The sequence below is a fragment of the Theropithecus gelada genome, chromosome 11, assembly GCF_003255815.1.
Source record: "Theropithecus gelada isolate Dixy chromosome 11, Tgel_1.0, whole genome shotgun sequence".
NCBI classification, from domain to species: Eukaryota; Metazoa; Chordata; class Mammalia; order Primates; family Cercopithecidae; genus Theropithecus; species Theropithecus gelada.
In genome coordinates, this window is record NC_037679.1 from 78,078,130 (window position 1) to 78,096,612 (window position 18,483).

At 45.7% G+C, this 18,483-nt stretch overlaps 1 protein-coding gene across 1 annotated transcript in view; it reads left to right on the plus strand.

Annotated features, from left to right (window-relative positions):
- The first annotated feature begins 3,029 nt into the window (after positions 1-3,029).
- SRRM4 (serine/arginine repetitive matrix 4) overlaps positions 3,030-18,483 on the plus strand; it is a 184,516-nt gene continuing 169,062 nt past the window's right edge. Inside the window, exon 1 of the mRNA XM_025402155.1 lies at positions 3,030-3,551. Coding sequence (XP_025257940.1) covers positions 3,421-3,551 — 131 coding nt within the window. The 5' untranslated portion in view covers positions 3,030-3,420. The remainder of the gene's footprint in view (positions 3,552-18,483) is intronic.

Below are 18,483 nucleotides of genomic sequence, written 5' to 3' on the forward strand. Positions count from 1 at the left end.
ATATGTGGCTCAATGTTATCTGATTTATTTTTAAATGCAACTCCATCCTGATATGCATAGTATCCCACTCCGTCCTCCACTCCACCAAGCAAAAACAGAAACTGTATTTTTCACAGATTTCCTTTGCTTCCTACAGGATCACCCCAGGGAAGTCACTTGGTCATCCTCAACTTCTTCATCTTTAAAATAGAGTAAGATCGAATAGCAGGTCTACGTTTTTTAACTTTTATTTTAAGTTCAGGGGTACAAGCGCAGGTTTGTTACATATGGAAACTTGTGTCATGGGGGTTTGTCGAACAAATTATTTCATCACCCAGGTATTTAGCCTAGTACTAATTAGTTATTTCTCCTGATCCCTCCTCCCAACTTCCACCCTCCAAAAGACCCCAGTGTGTGTTGTACCCATCTATGTGTTCATGTGTTCTCATCATTTAGCTCCCATTTATAAGTGAGAACATGTGGTATCAGGTTTTCTGTTCCTGTGTTAGTTTGCTGAGGATAATGACTTCCAGCTCCACCCATGTCCCTGCAAAGGACATGATATTCGTTTTATGACTGCATAGTATTCCATGGTGTAAATGTGCCACAATTTCTTTATCCAGTCTATCACTGATGGGCATTTAGTTTGATTCCATGTCTTTGCTATTGTGAATAGTGCTGCAGTGAACATACACATGCATGTGTCTTTATAAAAGAATGAGCAGGTCTACTTTTAGTTCTTTGAGAAATCTTCACACTGTTTTCCTTAGTTGTTGTACGAATTTACATCCCCACCAACAGTGTATAAGTGTTCCCTTTTCACTGCATCACTGCATCTACACCATCTTTTTTTTTTTTTTTTACTTTTTAATAATGGTCTGTTGGGGGTAAGGTACTATTTGGGTGACAGGTATGTAAAAGCCCAGACTTCACCACTATACAATTCCTCCATGTAACCAGAAAACACTTGCACCCTTAAAGCTATTGAAGTAAGATAAATAAATAAAATGGAATAAGAGCAGCTTTCTCTCCCACCTCACCTGGCTACTATGGGATTTTAAAAAGGCAATGTCTTGCAAATGGGAGCTCTATCAACATTTTAGGGATTAGGAGCAGGAACACAGCTGGAAGATGTTGATTGATCTTGTGGGAGTAGGACCCCACCTACCTCTCTCCTGCAGGTGACTCAGTTCATACCCTAAATGTCATGACTAGGGTTAGTTTTAAAGATGCCAGGCTACTTAAGAAGCCAGCTCTAGATTGCATTGACAATGATACCAACTTCTGGATGGGAAATGGGGGTCGAGCCCAATCGGGGAATGGGGCATTTGGGGTGCAAGGTAAGAGGGAGAGGGAGGGAAGGGGCTAGCCTAGTCTCCACTTTGCTTCACCTCCAACCTTCCCAGGCCTGACCCCATTTCTGGGCCCTCTCCCCCGGCAACCCACTTAAGAAGCCAGCAAATGCACCTCTCGTCGTTGACCAGAAGGGGTCACTGCAGAGCGAGCAGCGCTCTCAGGCACTCAGATAAGCGAACGCAGGCATATCTAACACACACGCTTCAAACGTAGATACTCTTTGGGACGGGTATTCATTTACTCCAAGGATCTTTCTTCTCCTGCCCCATCTTATCCTCTCTGTCGGCCTCTTTCTCTTCACCTCCTAGTTACCTCCTGTTCCCCTTCAGAGAATTTCTGGAGTTCTCATTGTTCCCCCGACCCCCTCGCCTCCCCCCCTACCCTGCCCTCATTGGGTCCCCATTGCTATCTGCATTAGCAAAGAGCAGGAGTTTATTCTCGCTGTAACTGGAACCCAGCACCAGGGGCTTGAAGGCCTTTAAGACTGATTGAGGCCTCTTTCCAGGAATTGACAACCTGGAAAGTGGAAGCCGGGGTGGGGCGGCGTTAGGTGGGAGATGGGGGAGTAGCAACTCTGCTAAGATTAAAAGTCTTCCAGGAAGGCAAGGGCTGAAGGGTCCCGCCACAATATCTTTTTTCATAATGAAAACCCTGGGGGGCGGGAAACAAGAGTCATTCTAACCAGATCCTGTGTGTCTGGGGTTGATCTGGGATTCTAAACCTCCACTTGCTTGGGATTACGATTGAACTGTGAGGCGGTAAGAAGATGGGGAGGAGAGAACGAAAAGTAACTATCCCCTTGCTAATCCTCGAGATTTTCCTCTCCAACCCTCCCATTAAGCGCTTTCTTTTCCAAAACGTGCTCCTTTCCCGAGACTAGCGGCATTAGGAAAAGTGGCTGCAGGCGGATTCCCCAGGAGTGGATGGGGGTGGGGTGGGGTGGGGTGGGGTGGGGTGGGGTGGGAGGGGAACTCTTTCCTTTGGACGGGGTTGGCGGCGGGGGCGCTGGGCAGGCCGGCTGTGAAACACAAAAGAGGTACCCTTGACAGCTCCGCATGCACAGATGTAACGCTGCGCCCCTTGGCGGGCGGGGGCCCGGCTCGGCAGATGGCGAGAAGCCGAACTGGTGAGGGATTGTCGATCAAATGGCACTTTCTGGGTGGTGAAGACCTTGCTAACCCCTAGCTCAAAGAGGAACGCAAGGGACCCTCTGTACCGGCCTAGGCCGTCTCTGCCAAAAGTGAGGGTCCGGTGGAGGCCGGCCGGGGTGGATAAATTAAGTTTTTTACCCCCTTCCCCCCGCCCCTCCCCACCCCCCACCCCCGGCAGAAGATCAGCTACAAGACTTGTGAAGGGGCTGGGAAGAAAGGTGGCCTGGCCCCAAGGGCACCCAAGAAAGGACTGAGGAAGGCCGGCGATGATGGGAGAGAAGAGGGGCCTGGGAAGCAGGATCTCCTGCCTGGCGCAGATTGGGGTGCCAGGATGGCTTCTCAGAGGGGTCAGCGCTGCAACTCGGTCGCTGCGGGGCCCTGGTGACAGGCGCACGCCCCGCCCTTTCTCCTCCCAAGACCTGCGGGCTTTTGTTATGCAGATGGCGGCAGGAGGCTGAGCCTGAGGAGGAGGGGGTTGGTGGGGAGGAGGAGAAACGGAGAAGGGGGAGGAAAGTGCAGCTCGCGCGACCAGCCTCCTCTTCCAACGTCACATTGTGCGAGAGACAAAACCCGGGCGCGCCGGAGCTCACACGCGCACGCACACACATCCGACCCCGTCGCCTCTTCTCTCCTGGCGCTGCCCAGAAAGCCAGCCCTCCCTTCCCTTCTTGGGGCGCAGAGGCTCAGCCAGCTCAGAGCGCAGCCAGGAGCCGACCCAGAAGGCCGAAGAAAACCCGGCGGACGAGCCTCCTTTCTCTGCTGCCTGCTCGGACTGGGGCGTCCCATCCCCCGCCCTGAACTCCGATCTCTCCCACCCCACCCCTCTCTGGGTTTCACCCGGACAGAGCCCGGAGCTGGGTGTCGCCCCCGTTTGGAATCCACGTTTCAGCACTTCGGACAGCGCCCCGGGCGCCCCGGCCCCTTTGGGTTGGCGATGGCGAGCGTTCAGCAAGGCGAGAAGCAGCTTTTTGAGAAGTTCTGGCGAGGAACCTTCAAAGCGGTGGCCACCCCCCGTCCCGAGAGCATCATTGTCGCCAGTATCACGGCCCGCAAGCCGCTGCCAAGGTAATGATCTCCTTCTTAAAAGGGGGGATCCCGAAGGTCCCCCTTTCTGGCCTGTGCCCTATAGCCCGGAGGGGTGGATGCAGGCAGTCGGGCCAGGGCGCCTGTCTTTTCCCGTCACTACTCGGCGGCTCCCGCTGAAACATGGGAACTCATTGCTTGTGTGAGGTGGAAGATGGTGAGAAGGGACAGGAATTCTTTGTGGGGGGAGCAACGCTCAACGGAACCCCGTAGCTCCTATTCAAGAGGTTTTGCTACCTGAGGGTGGACGGTGCAGGTGGGGTACGACTTGACTGAAAAACTTTTCTTGGTGTCACAGAGTCCAGAGGGCAGGTGGGCCAAAGAATGGTGGATTTGAGGAGTTTGGGGGGTGTTGTACCAGAAAAGGAGAATTAAGCCAGCTCAAGCAGCGTTCAGAGATAGCACACATTTCCATCCTCGGCTCGGAAGCTAGCGAGCTTTGAACATTTTTGACAAAAGCCCATATGCTGTTGCCTCAAATACACCCAAAACAGCACCCTCCTCCACGCCTTTCTGGCGGCTGCTGCTGAATTCTCTCCTCTCCAGCATCCAAAACCAAGACTCTGAGCTCAGGAGTCAGGGAGGAGCCTTCCAAGATCGTGAAGATGATCTTGGAAGAGTTTTATTTTGTTTTTCTTTTTTGTTTTTTTTCCAAAAAGAATCTGATTGCTTTGAACTCAGGGATGAGAACAGATCCTTGGATGGTGGTAGACATGGTGCTGATGGAAGGAAGAATAAGGGAAAAAATGAAAGAAAGAGGGGAACAGGAGGTGGGGTGAGAGGGAGAGGAGGTTGGGGGAAAATAGAAGCATTCCAAGACAGAGAAAAATCCAATTCTTTTCATAAATCATTCAATTTAGAGGAGTTTGAGAATGAAAGGAAGAAGGCTGTGCCTTCTGTCAGGGAAAATCAAGGCAGTATGAAAACTCATCTTTTGCTGGTGTTGGATGAGTGGTTTAGTGGGAGAAAGGAAAGAAGTTGACCAGGGGGACCACTTGGAAGATTTATTAATCCTGGCAGTCTGCATTAGGGAGCAGATTGAAAACATGTCTGCAAAAGTGATTCAGACAGACTGAACGTCTGTTCTGGCACAACTGATTCTGAACTTTCCAGTGGGTGTGAGGTGGAAGACGTATGGGGAATTACACCTGAAGAATCAAAGCCAGACTGGAGAAGTTTTCCTCTTCACCGTCTTGTAGAGGATCACACAGGTCTTTAGAGAAATGGGTGTCCCATTTTAGGAATGGGTGGACAAGCAACACAACAGGCCAGTAGCGTGTAGCAGGCTGCAAGCTGAAGCAGCACCAGCCAGTGTTTGCAGATGGGAAGGAGGGGACACCCACCCACCCACCGACACAGGCTGGAGAAGGGGAACAACAATACCAAATGCCGTTAAAAGCTGATGCTTCTCTGCTTCAAGGAAGGTTCTTTGTATAGAGTTTTGACGTCAGTGGTTTTATCTTCCTGGGTTTCTGCTATCTATTCCACCTTTGGAATGTACCTACTGTTGGCTAATCAGGTGCTGCACTGGCCAAAGAAAATGCCCTTGTAGAAGGAACTAGAGGAAATTTCACTGGAAACTAGAAGTATGGCATTTAGTCCAGAGTCTTCCATCTATTTTAGGGGTACGGGGAGAGGAAAGCGGATTCCTGGTGGTGTTTTGATTCAAGAAAGCACACCTAATGTCCACCTTGCTTGGTACTTTCCACTTTTGTCTGTCTGTCTGTTACTTTCCTGCCCTTTTCTTGGTCATATTTGCAATCACATGAATGGCGCACAAGGTCTTTCAACCCTCACGCTTTCTGCAGCTTTTTGCTAATTCTAATGTAATCCTTTTGAGACTTTTATAATACTCCACTCCCCCTCTGCAACCAGTATCATTTCGCTCTTGGTGCCTTTTCATGTCGTGGGTCTTCTTTGCCGTAGAAACCACCCCTGGGGTGAAAGCCTGAGCCATAAGCCCTCGATTTATGTCATGCTAGGAGAATCCTGTGTAATACTTCTGTAATAGGCGTGGCCTCTCTGTAGAACAGATTCCAGTTTTATAACTGTTACTCCCGGTTTGGGGTAGAGAGTGAGAAGGGAACATTTGTTTCCAAGTCCTCAGGAAAGGTTGGATTGGAGTTGTCTTTTAACAGACCAGATAAAACCTGAATCATCCCCATTCTCACCCAAGGCAGCCACATCCAGTGACATTCAATTTCCACTTCCTTTTCAACATTCCACACTTACTTAAGGGTGAAAGTACCATGTTTCCAAAGCTGAGTTCTCAAGAGGAAAGAAGATAGAGGCATTGGCACAATATCAGCTGTGTTTTGGTGGCTTCCTCTAGAGGCAATCTGGGGACTTGGTCTCATCAGAAATGTTGTTTAGTTCCATGAGTCAAGCCCAGATCACAGTCGGCAGACCAACACATGTAGCAGTCTGCAGGGGGATGGCAGAGAGTGAGTGGAGGAACCACTAGTCAGTCCTGTTGGTGACACACTTAATATTTATTTATAGATGAAGGCCACCCCCCTAAATAAACTTCCTCAGGATATTTTAAGTCTATCTCTGAAGGTAATTTAGCACCAGGATAGAAACATGTATTCAATTCATTGATTTCATAGCAATATGCATACATCATGCAACTGCAATCCAAGCAACCCCCTGCTTAGTCTCTCTTTCTCCTCTCCCCCTCTGTGAGGCATACGTGGTGAGGCAATATCTTTAAAATGTATCAAATTGCAACCAGATGTCTGCCTCAAATGTCAGAACAGTATAGCAGAGTGGGAAGCAGTATATCACAGTGGTTAAGAGCTCAGACTTGAGTATAAGACAACCTGGATTCATGTCCTGGTTCTATCATTTACTAGTTGTGTATCCCAATCAAGTAGTTTACCACACTGAGCTTGAAAATAGAAATAATAACAGTAGCCCCTCAGACAGCAGGTTGTAAGGATTGAGTTAGGTAAAGCTCTACCCCTGTGTGTGGTACATGGTGTTGTTTAGTAGACGTTGACTCTGGAGCAAAGCGTATAGTGGCCAAAAGGAAAGCAACAACTCCTCATCGTTGGATTCTCCATGCCTACCCATGTCTCCCCCAAGTAATGCTGACAATTTTTATTGGGATTTCAACTCCTGATGGACAATTACATTCAGATGAAATGAACACACATGAGGCAGGGTAGAGAGTGGTCCCATAATCCTCGTCTCTGAGAAAAAGTTAGTTGCTTTCTGATCTGACTGTTTCAGTTAGGGAGTTGGGGATAGTACATAATTATCCGGATTCAGAATTGATTTGGTATAACATTTCCATAGAGCATTCTGTTGGTTTGTATAGAGAAGATCAGGTACTGTCAGTCTAAAGAAAGCTCAAACTCCTTGAAAAATCATAATTTTAATCCCATGGTTTCATCAAATCTACAGTGACTGTGTGATTTATAGTTTATATCAAAATGTCTTTAAGAATGAAAGAGGGTGTCATTAGTAATTATTCTAGGATGGAAGATCTAACAGAGATAATCCCAGGCAAACCAGGATGTAGAGTGGTCCTTGTCAAACTTTATCTCCCAGCAGGCAGGGAACTAGCATGAATTGATAAGACATGTGAATCTCTAAAGTGTAGAGAGCCACCTCCCTTTTATCCCCACCCAAGAAGGGTAGTCGTTTTGCCTGGCGTTAACTTGTTTCTCTTTCATAATTGCTTAGTCTAGAAAAGTTTGTACCTAAGAAGTTTCAGCTCGGCAAAAACCTAGTGCTTAAGGCTAGATCAAATCACAATATGATTTCATATCACCATATCGACAAATAGTAGCAGCTAAAGACTTAATGAACATGTAAAAATCATTTGAAATTAGCATATCAATTGTTTGTGGATGCATGAGTGTTAGTAAAGGACTAGAAAAGAGATCCTCTTAAATAGAATGCACATTTTCCTTACAATTCTTTTAGCAAGCTATTAATTTTCTTCGAAAATCCTTTCTACGCAGAATAGACCAGAAGCAGACTTCAGCCCAAGCCCTGTCCAAAGGGCCATAAATTCCAAACTATTGGAGATTTTACTGCATAAAGGGAAACTGTAAGGCGGAAAAAAAAAATGCCTTTGAACCATTTAATTCAAGGCTCCCCTTGGTGCCAAGAGATCAGTTAGCATGTTTGTGCTGACTTGATCACCAGGAGCAGAGTGAGGGGCTGTTGAGAGGTGATTTTCTGACAGCAGCCTGTGATTAAGAGCCAATGTACTGAGGGTCACAGAAAATGCTTGCCCTGGCGGTGAACGAGCATTTTTCTCTAGGAAGGGAGCGTTATTGTTTGGGTCAAACCTTTCGCCTTTTGAAAGGCGAAATTTGTTGAATGGGATGCAGGGGTTGGTTGCAGGGGTCATTTCTGACATTCTGCTGTGTTCACCTGGCAAACGTGCTATCTTAGAGAAGCAGGATGTGGTAGATGTTCAGTGAATGTTGGATGCATTAATTAGATGAGTGTGCATGGTTCAAACCCAGCAACAGATTAGCTCTCTCCCCACCCCACCTCCAATTCTGAGACACTGAGGCTTCTGATCAATGCAACTTGAAAGACACACACACTACAAATAGATTTGACTCTCCCTGGTGTCAGAATGAGGTTCCCTAGATAGAGACATCTGTCTGGCTGGGCAAGTAGACATGTTAGCCAGTATGAGGGCAGGAGGTTGGACTAAATGCCACTTGGATGTGCTTTCCAGGCCTGTGAGTCTCCATTACCTCCACCCCTGCTCCAGGCCACCATAAAAAGGGAACACCCCTAAAACCCTAACTCTTTTAATAGGGAAGGAAGCCCGGGTCATGTGCCTTCTTCTCCACGAACACTTCAGGTGTGCTGCAGAAGAACAATACATTTAAAAAAAAAAAAAAAATCCCATTTTTTTTTTTTTCAGAGTGGCTGGATTTACCTTCCTGTGAAGTGGAAGAATTCACAGGGGCTTAGCAAAACTAGAGCTCTTTAATTGCTTGTTCCTAAGACTTTCGCTGAAGTGTGAGATGAAGAATGATGAAGAGTTTGAACTCTGAAGTCAAATCTATCCAGGCTCAAATCTTTTTTTGCTACGTGCAAACTGTAGGACCTGCTAGTCACTTCACCTCTTTGTGCCTCAGCCTTCCCACCTGTGAAATACTCCTCTGTTGGGGTTGTAGTGAGGAGTGAATGAGATAATTTATATAAAGAGCATGGCACTGTGCCTGATACAAACCCAGCTCTCCATAAAGCAGATGCCCTTGTGTACTATGCCGGGGTTACCCAACGAGATGCAGAGAGGGGAGATGCTAAAGCCCCTTACTACCTGGGCTGTGCTTGTTCAGTAGTGATGCTTGGGTTCTGTGGACTGGACTCCTGAGCACTCCAGTGCTCTGTATTCACTTTTAAATGTGGTTTTGGGGCTCCCTAAAGAGCCACTGGAGATCGGTAGAGCTGTTTAAAACATTTGACAGACCCCAAGGGCACACTAATCAGAGGAAGTGTTTTATTTTATTGGTTGCAAATGCTTACAGGCTATGAGACTTGGCAAGCAGCTTGACCTTCTCAATCTCAGTTTTCTCATCCGTAAAATGGGGCTAATAATAGCAGCTCCCTCCAAGAGCTGCTGTGAGGACTGGATGAGCTAATTTACGGAAAGTGCTACTTGGCACCCAGTCAGGGCTCCATCAGTGTTGGCTCTTGCTATTAATAATAAATGATAGGTTTTTTCATTACTATTTGCCAGGCCCACTGGGGAGAAAAATGTTGAACGTCCTCCTGTGAGGGCCTCAGAGTTTAGTTGCAAAGGTAGATACAACGTAAGTACATATTTCATAAGGCAGATAGTCTTCTTAGTTTTTAAAATTTGTTTTTACATAGTAACTCCATATATTTGGGGGGTACATAGTGATGTTGTGATACATATAATGTACAGTGATCAGCTCAGTGTAATTAACATATCCATCATCTCAAACATTTATAATTTCTTTCATTAGAAACATTCAGTATTTTCCTTCTAGCTATTTGAAACTGTGAAACATATTATTGTCTTAAGTACGATAATGTAGAGAGAAATAAAGACAGAAGAATGTAAAAAAAAAAAAAAAAAACAGCGGAGGGAGAGACACTTGATGAAGCTTGGAGTCCCTTGCTTATAGTCACACAGTTATTTTTAGTTATCTGATCTGCAAAATGGGGATGATTCTTCTATTTCATTAACTTTATCTACAAATGCAAGGGATGATCAGAAAAAATCAGACCTTTGCCCCCAGCAGGGTCCTGAAGACCATTTCTTTTCCCAGGAGAAAAAGCAGGCTAAACTCTCTGAGAGGAACATTAACTGCTAGGGAATAGTCAATGCTAGTGGAGGGGAGCCGTGGAAGGGAGCTGCTCATATAACATAAATTTTCCAGCTCAGGATGCAGTCTCTGGCGTGGGCTATTAGGCTTCTTGTCCTTCATGGACTAGCTCTGGCTAATAGGAAATCCAGTCTGCATTCCACGAACAACCACCAGTGATGGGGGGATTATAGCGAGCCTGCAACTGTTGAAGATAAAATTAATCACAGGGGAATTAATACACAAAGTGGAAGAAGCTGCACGTTGGCTAAAAAAAATTAAGTTGTACTTTCATTCATTTATTCAGTCATTCAACATTTTTATTGAACCACTACTCAACGTAACAGTGAACGAACACGGGAACTCCCTATTCCCATGGAGGAGAAAGACAATGAATGAAGAACCAAATAAATAAATGAGAGCTGGTGGTAATGCATTCTATAAAGAAGAATAAAGCCAAGGAAAGGAATAGAGGGTAAGGGAAGGAGCTGCTTTGTTGGACAGCATGATTAGGGACCCAAATGGAGAGGTGAGCTGTGAGAATAAGTGACAGAAAATTGTTTGAGGCAGAGGGAACAGCAAGTGCAAAGGCCCTGAGGTAGAAGGATGTTTGGTGTATTTGAAAAATAGCAAGGAAGTCACTATGGCTGGAGCAGAGTGAGTGAATGGGAGAGTGACAGAAGATGATTCCCAGGATGCAGGCAGAAAACAGATCAAGTGGGGCCTTGTAAGCCAGTTTAGGAAATTCCGAGGTCCTACGCTGGGGGCAGGAGGTGGTCCCAGTGGGGGGTTCTTGCCTTAGGCAGAGTTCCAGGTCTGATCTGCTTCTCTTGACTCATCTTTCCTGACTCTGATGCAGCCAGTGATGACTTTGAACAGCAGTATCAGAAGCATGTCTGGGCCCCTCCATGTGTTATGGACAAGCATGAAATTACAGTCTCTTGACTGTGATCAATCAGATCAGGAAACTTTACAGACGCTGTTTAGACTTCCAAATAGCAGTGACAGATTTTGTTCCCACAGTGCAAGGCTTTGGTCTCTCATATTCATGCATGCAAACCTAGACTATCCCTTGCACCCAGTAGCCCCCTCCACTGCACACACTGAAGCTACAGTCTGCTTTTTCTCTCTCTCTCTCTCCCTCTGTGTATCTCTCCCCGGCACCCATCTCCCTACACCTTCCAGCCCTCCACTCCATTTGAAATTTTGCTGAGGGAGCTCCCTTATGCTACAGCCAGTGTGCGGAGCTCCGTGAAATAGAACACTGAATTAAGATGTCATAGAGACAAAGCCAAAACAAATACAGGAACAATGCTGAACCCTAAAACAGTCATTAAGTAATTCATGTCTACATGTGTCTGTTCAAAACAAATATTAAGATCTTCCGGACGCAAATATTTCTCATTCGGAGAATCCCCTGGTTGCTGGATTCCCAGAGCTTAGATGCCGCTGTCGGACAGCTTTGCTGAGTACAAACACCAACAGATCACTGTTCTCTGGCTTCATTAAAAGTTAAGCTTAGGCAACTGAGCAGGAATTTAGAAGACAGTTGCCACTTCTGCAGAAAGAAAGGTGCCATTTGGGCCTGAAGCGTGCATCCTCATGGTGTGTGTGCATGCTCGCTTTTGGTGGGAATGTGTGTGCTGGGAGCCTGGTGTTACTATGTGCCTCGCCCTGTACTGAACATATTTCATCTCTTATCCAGTTCTATCCTTATAATAATTCCAGAATAGAGGTGTCTTCAAGACCCTATTTTACAGATGAGAAAATGGAGGCTCTCAGAGTAGACATGACCTGCTCACAGACGCATGGCTGGTAAGAGTCAGAACAGGAATGAGAACCAGAGCTCTTAATCAACATGTTTATAGGATAAGACACTTTGCAGAGGAGGAAAAAATGATATGAGAGAGTGGAGGTAAGCCCTGGGAATCCAGCAACCAGAGGAGTCTCTAGATGAGAAACCTTTGCATCTGGAGGATCTTGTTATTTGTTTTGAACAGGCACATGCAGATGTGAATTGCTTAATGACTGTGTCAGGGTTCGGCATTGTTCTATTTGGTTCGGCTTTGTCTCTACGTCATCTTAATTCAGTGTGTGCCCACGATCACACGGTGTGTAAGTGATGAAAGCAGGAGCTGAATTCAGGTCCGTCTGATTGCAAGTATATTCTTCTTTCCTGGCTGGACTTCCTGTCACTGTGGTTTGGGTTTTAAGGTTGGGGGTGTTTTTGTTTTATTTTGCTCATCTTGTTTTATGTTCAATCAGCTTAGGTGATTGCCATTGTTATAATCCCATCTTATACCACTTACAGCAATACTGCTTTCCTCTCTCCTTGCCCCTGTTATCTGTTATCCACATAGACCCAGAAGAACCTCTTTGAAAAGCACATCAGACCATGTAAGCCCTCTCTCACTCCACCTAAAGCCCTCTATCACTTTCTCATGTTTGTGTTTTTTTGGTTTGTTTTTGTTTTGAGACGGAGTCTTGCTATGTCGCCCAGGCTGGAGTGCGGTGGTGTGAACTCAGCTCACTGCAACCTCTGCCTCCCAGGTTCAAGGAATTATCCTGCCTCAGCCTCCCAAGTAGCTGGGATTACAGGCACCCATCACCGCATCCAGCTAATTTTTGTGTTTTTTTTTTTTTAGTAGAGACAGAGTTTCACCATGTCAGCCAGGCTGGTCTCGAACTCCTGACCTCAGGTGATCCACCCTCCTCAACCTCCCAAAGTACTGAGATTACAGACGTGAGCCACCATGCCTGGCCCCATGTTTAAGTATACTGAGCCAGCTCCCTGCCATGGCCTCTAGCCTCTTCATGGTCCAGTTCCTGCCCACCTCCCTGAGACCATTTCTAAAATGCCACCTCTCACTTCCTCTGGTTTAGTTGTATCTTATTCCTTTTAGTTACTCACATTTCCCAGGCTCCTTCCTGCCATGGAGCCTTTGCACATGCTGCTAGGAAAGCTCTTCCTCTCCCCTGGTGCCTGATTTATACCTACTCCACTTTCCCGAGCTCAGAGCAAATGCTATTTCTTTGGGGATCCTTCCACAATGCTGCATTCGAAGTCATACCCCTCATTACAGACATTATTTTCTTATCACCATTTTCAACATGTTTGTAATTGTATGTGGACTTGGGTGATCATTGGCTAAAGTATGCCTCTCCTAGTGGTCGAGGCATCATGAGGAGAGGGACTGTGACTATGAGCTCCTTGCTGAATGAATCTCTTTCCCCAGAGGCACGACAGGGGCCAAACACATGTTGGTAGAATGCATGAACTGTAGCACTTTCCCCTCAAATCACTTTCGCACCTAATAGTCTGAACCATATGGAATTGCCAGTATTCAAAACCAGCAATGTTATTTCCTCTGATTCATAGGAGAATTGTTTGAACCACTGGGGCTGGAGACCGTGCCTGTCTCATTCCTTGTGGTATCCCAGCACCTAGTACAAGTGGCTCAAGGTTGGTAATCTTTAAATATTTGTTGAATAAATTGTTAATGAGGACAATACGACCATAAGCACACCGTACAGATGAGAAAACTCAGAGACCTACAGAGGTGTAGTATTAGAATCGTAGAACTATCAGGACCTTAGGGATCACCCAATCTCATTTTACACGTGGAGGGCTGAAGGATAGGTTTGATAACATGTTTAATATATTGGAACCATAGTGCGCACGTGTAATTTGTAAACAAATACACATATATTGGGGTTTTGTTCTCAGCATTTCTCACTGAGAGAGATACGAGATAAAAGAAACTTTGGGGTCCATTGATCTAATTCAGCTCCTCTTTTAGCAGAAAGCAACACGAAGCCTGCAAAAAGAGAGAGATTTGCCTAAGGTCTGTAGCCTGTAGGTGAGCTCTGGATTCAGAGAAGTGATGTTTGCCCAGTGTCAGGGCTCTTGTTTGAACCTCTCTGCTGCAACCAGGTGACCAGACACTGGTTCTCTCTGGTAACCCCACCCACGCTGTGAGACATGACATCCCTCCCCCTCAGGGTCTCCTGCGGCACCTGCTGCCCACCCACTGGTCTAGGGATCCTGTCCATCCGCACCCAGCCTGTGCCTAGCAGAGCAGGTGAGCAGCTCTGGGTGTTTCTGGAATCAGATTTCAGAGCTTCCAGCTGATAAGGGGCTTTTGTTTGGCCAGTGTTTTGCCCCAGCCTCCTGTCCACAGCCAGGTGGCAGGTGATTCTGGGACCCAGCCCACACCCGGAAGGGGTAGGTATCTGAGCAGTGGTGCAGGATTTATCATATGGATGGTTGTTTGCTGCAGGAATGAGAGGCCATCATCATTATAGCTCCTTTCAATGGTCAGTTCTCTATAAATCCTCATTGCCTCACTGTGGCACTCAGTCTACTGTCAGGATGAGAGGGTAGCCGGAGGGGACCTTCAGAACTCAAATATAGCATCTTCATTTGATAGATGGGGAGACTGAGGCACAGAAAGAGCACAGGGCATTCCACATTGCATCAGAAAATTAGTGCCAAAGCTGTAGCTAAAATATGGGCTGCTTGGCACCCAGTCCCAAGACACCACACTGCTCAGAGTTCCCTGGGGAAACAAGACAGAAAAATCAATTTATTCACATTTTACAAATGGACTAATGAGGCTCAGAGATGTGAAATGATTTTCCTAAAGTCACACCATGAAATAATGATATATCATTATTATTGTCACTGTTAAACAGTTACTATTGATCTTGTTTGATCCTCAGTAAGTACCAGTGTTATGTCCATTTTAAAGACGAAGAAACTGAGGCTTAAGTTCTTATAAAGACCTGGAATAAGCTCCAGATCTCTTGACTCCAAGTTCAGTGCCCTCATGCCACTGTGGGGCAAGATTTCTGACCCCCAAGAGGTTGTGCACTGAGCGGGGATCACCAGGCAAGGGTGGGAACGGTGTGACTGTCTTTAATCACTGACCCAGGCTGCACTGCCTTAAGCAATCCCATTCAATCCCTCTCATTTCTGTTCACCCACAGAGTGTGCCAGCATCATGCCTTCTTCAACTGCTCTCTATATACTGTATCTTTTTCCTGCATGGAGAGTCTCTTAGAATGACATTCCTCTTAATGGCCTCGGGGGCATGGAGGGATTAGAGTGGGCCCCCAAAATCGAAAGGGGAACCCAGAGATCAGTAGCCTTAGGAAGAAACACCATGTACCCCATTATGGAAGGGACAAGACTGAGGCAGAACAGGCCCCAAACTGCAGAGGGAAGAGTGCATGCGGGTCAGGAAACCTTCTTTCCATGGTGGGTCCTGGTTATATGTGGCCCCCAAAGAAAAGACACTTTGACAACTAGAAGAAGTAGGGGTGGCCTCAAGATTGCTGTAGCCCAACCCTCCCTAACTCTTCATTTTACAGAAGGAATCTGGCCCAGAGTAGTCAAGTCACTTGCCTAAAGTCTCACAAGCAATCAATGCCATTGACAATAGGTTCATTGTAGGGCACTTGGGGGTTTTTGGAAAGAGAAAAACTAGTATGATTGCTTTCTGCTGGGTGCTATAACACATGCCTGCAGCCCCAGCTACTCAAGAGGTTGACACAGAGGATCCATCCCTTGAGCCTAGGAGTTCTGGGCTGAAGTGTGCTATGCCCATGGGGTGTCTGCACTAAGTTTGGCATCAATATGGTGACCTCCCAGGGGCTGGAAACCACCAGGTTGCCTAAGGGAGGCTAAACCGGCCTAGGTCAGAAACAGAGCAGATCTAAACTCCCAGGCTGATCAGTAGTGGGATCGTGCCTGTGAATAGCTACTGCATTCCAGCCTGGGCAACATAGCAAGACCCCAACTCTAAAAAAAAAAAATAGTAAAAATAAATAAAAACTAAAAACGATTGCTTTTCACTGACCACTCCTATCCACACCCCAGAACACCGGCCGTTCCACCTTGGCTCTATAGCATTTATGTCCTTTTAACAAATCAACTCTCGAACTGTCCCCACGTAGTGGTTTGAATGCAGGAGCTAGAGGCTATGATCTAAGTGCTCCTAGATGCTTTTAATGTTTCCCAGGGAAGCTCAGGCTGAGGCTTCCACCACAGAGACTCCCAGCTTGCGACGTGGGCAAGATGCCATTTCAGCCACCCTGATGTTTACTATCCTTACTCCAGTTCTTAAAAGCCTTTTGCCTTTCCCCTCCCTGGAAAATAGTGTGCTCTGCATTCCCACCCCTCCAATCCTCCAACCTAAGGAAAGCATCAATTCCCAGTCACCAAGCAAATGTTAGTTCTGACGCATGCCAAGGGAGGGGTGTTGTGTAGTTAGAAGAGTTCTGGCTTTGCAGTTAATGTGCTTGGGCTTGAATTCTACTCCATCACCTAGTAGCCGTGTGACCTTCAGCAAATCCCTTCACTATCCTGAGCCTCAGTGCCCTCCTCTGTAATATGGGGACAAAAGTTCTTAAGTCAAGTGGTTGCTGATTCCTGGTATGACTGAGTATTTGGAATGGTTGCCTTTGGCCACTCAGGCTCATGTTCAAAAGCGAGTCAGTTTGATGGTGGTGGTGGAGTGAGAAAAGACACTGGGATTATACCCCTGATCAAGAAGACTAAACCTCACAGTACATGGGTTCCATTCTCTGTTATGCAGATGGAGAGAAAGCCTCAGAGAGGGAAAGGCATTTGCCCAAAGTCATACAGTGAATGGGAATCCAGGTCTCCTCACCCCTAGAGTTCACTTCTCTGCCTCGGTGACCTCATAAATGTCAATTTTTCAACTTCTTCATCTGTCAAAAGGATTAAAAATAGTTACTAACAATAGTTTCTGACTACTTACTATATACCCAGCACTGAGAAAAGTGCTTTGTCTGAAATATGTCACTTAATGTGCTCAACCACCTTTTGAGGTAGATACTGTGACAATATCCATTTTGTAGATGAGAAAATTAAGGATCAGAGAGGTAAGTGATTTGTCTAACTTACACAACTACGTAATGTCAGAGCCAGAATTTGAATCCTATGCTGCTAACTCTCACTAACTCTTCCTGGGAACACCTGTTCTGCCAATCTCCTGAGATAAGGAGAGATGATAAAACTTAGGAGCACCATATGGAAACTAGGAAATTCTTGACAAGCTGTTTACATCTTCCAATATGTGGCTCCATTCTGCTCCATCCCAGTGCCACAGTGGCACATCAGAGAGAATGTGGCTCAGGATGTCTGTCCACTTGCAATGCCCTATAGTTCTATTTTGGGACTTGCCAGTTTGATGCTACATTAATGTAGAACCCTTTCCGGAAACAAGTTTCTCTAGGAATGAGAAAAAGACAAGGAGAATAAGTGTTTCTTGAGTGAGAAATTTGGGACTTCTAATTGCAGTGCTTACCCCAGGCTGACCCAGTTAGGTGCAGCCATTATGCAATCATGGTTATTCTTCAGATGCACAATACTTTATGTTTGCTGAGAACTTGATTCATGCATCTACCCATCCGCCCATCCATTTATCATGCATTTACTCATCATCTATTCCTGCATCCATTTGTTTATCCACCACCACCTATTCATCCATCCATCCACCCTTTATCCATCCATCAGTCAAGCAACAATTGAGGCATTTATTATTTCATTCACCCATCCATCCATTTTCCAACGTTTTATCTATTCATCCATTCTACAACTATTTTCTTTTTCCTTTTCCCATTCATCTACCCGTCCATCTACCCATCCATCCACCTCTGCATCCAACCAACATTTATGGAGCATCTAATTTGTGCCTTTCTTCACCATTTCCCCATCTTTATGGTAAAGTTAGATTTATTCATTTCATTCAACTGACAGTAGAAACTAACTACCAGCTCAAATTATTTTTTTCAAGACCACACAGGGATAGTTAAACCTGATCTTGCAGTCCTAGTTCTCTCCAAAACACCTATAAAACATTGTGGGTCCAAAGAACCACAGGAATCTTGGGTTTGTTTTTCTTCTCTGAGGTCTTTTGCTGTGCATATTTAAATAATCATGCATATTCATTTATATCAGAAACAAAGGATCACAACAAATGCTGTGACCCTTTTTCACTTGTGCAAAAAGATTTCATATATGCAAAGCACAAAAAATAAAATTTTCTGTATTCTCAACTTGCTTTCATTTAGGTATGGGAGACATGTTTATGAATAGTGACTAGAAAGCAGGGCAGGAGTTAATAGTATCAAAAAGAAAATTAAGGCCTAGGCAGGTAAAGTGACTTGCCCAAGGTCATAAAAGTTAATATAAATGCTGTGTAATTTAAAATAACTTCAATTCCTAAACTAAGCTCTCTGTTAGGCAATTTATAGACAGATTTCACTGAATCCTCACCCCAACTCTATGTAATAGGTATCATTGTCTCCATTGTAGGGATGGTAGATGTGAGACTCAGACAGTCTAAGCAACTTGGTCAAGGTTATCACTTCGTAAGGGTCAGAGTTAGCACAGGCGTGCTTGCTTCCACAGTTTTCTCTTTCATAAAACTTTTCCCAGAGTCAAGGTATGGAGTAGAAAATGTCACCTGTGAGGCCCAACTGTTCTCCTGCTTCTGAGTTTCTAGGTGATTACTTCAGTGGAAGTCCATCCCAAGACGGGTTCAGATAGAGGAGGAAGGTTCTGCACAGAGATG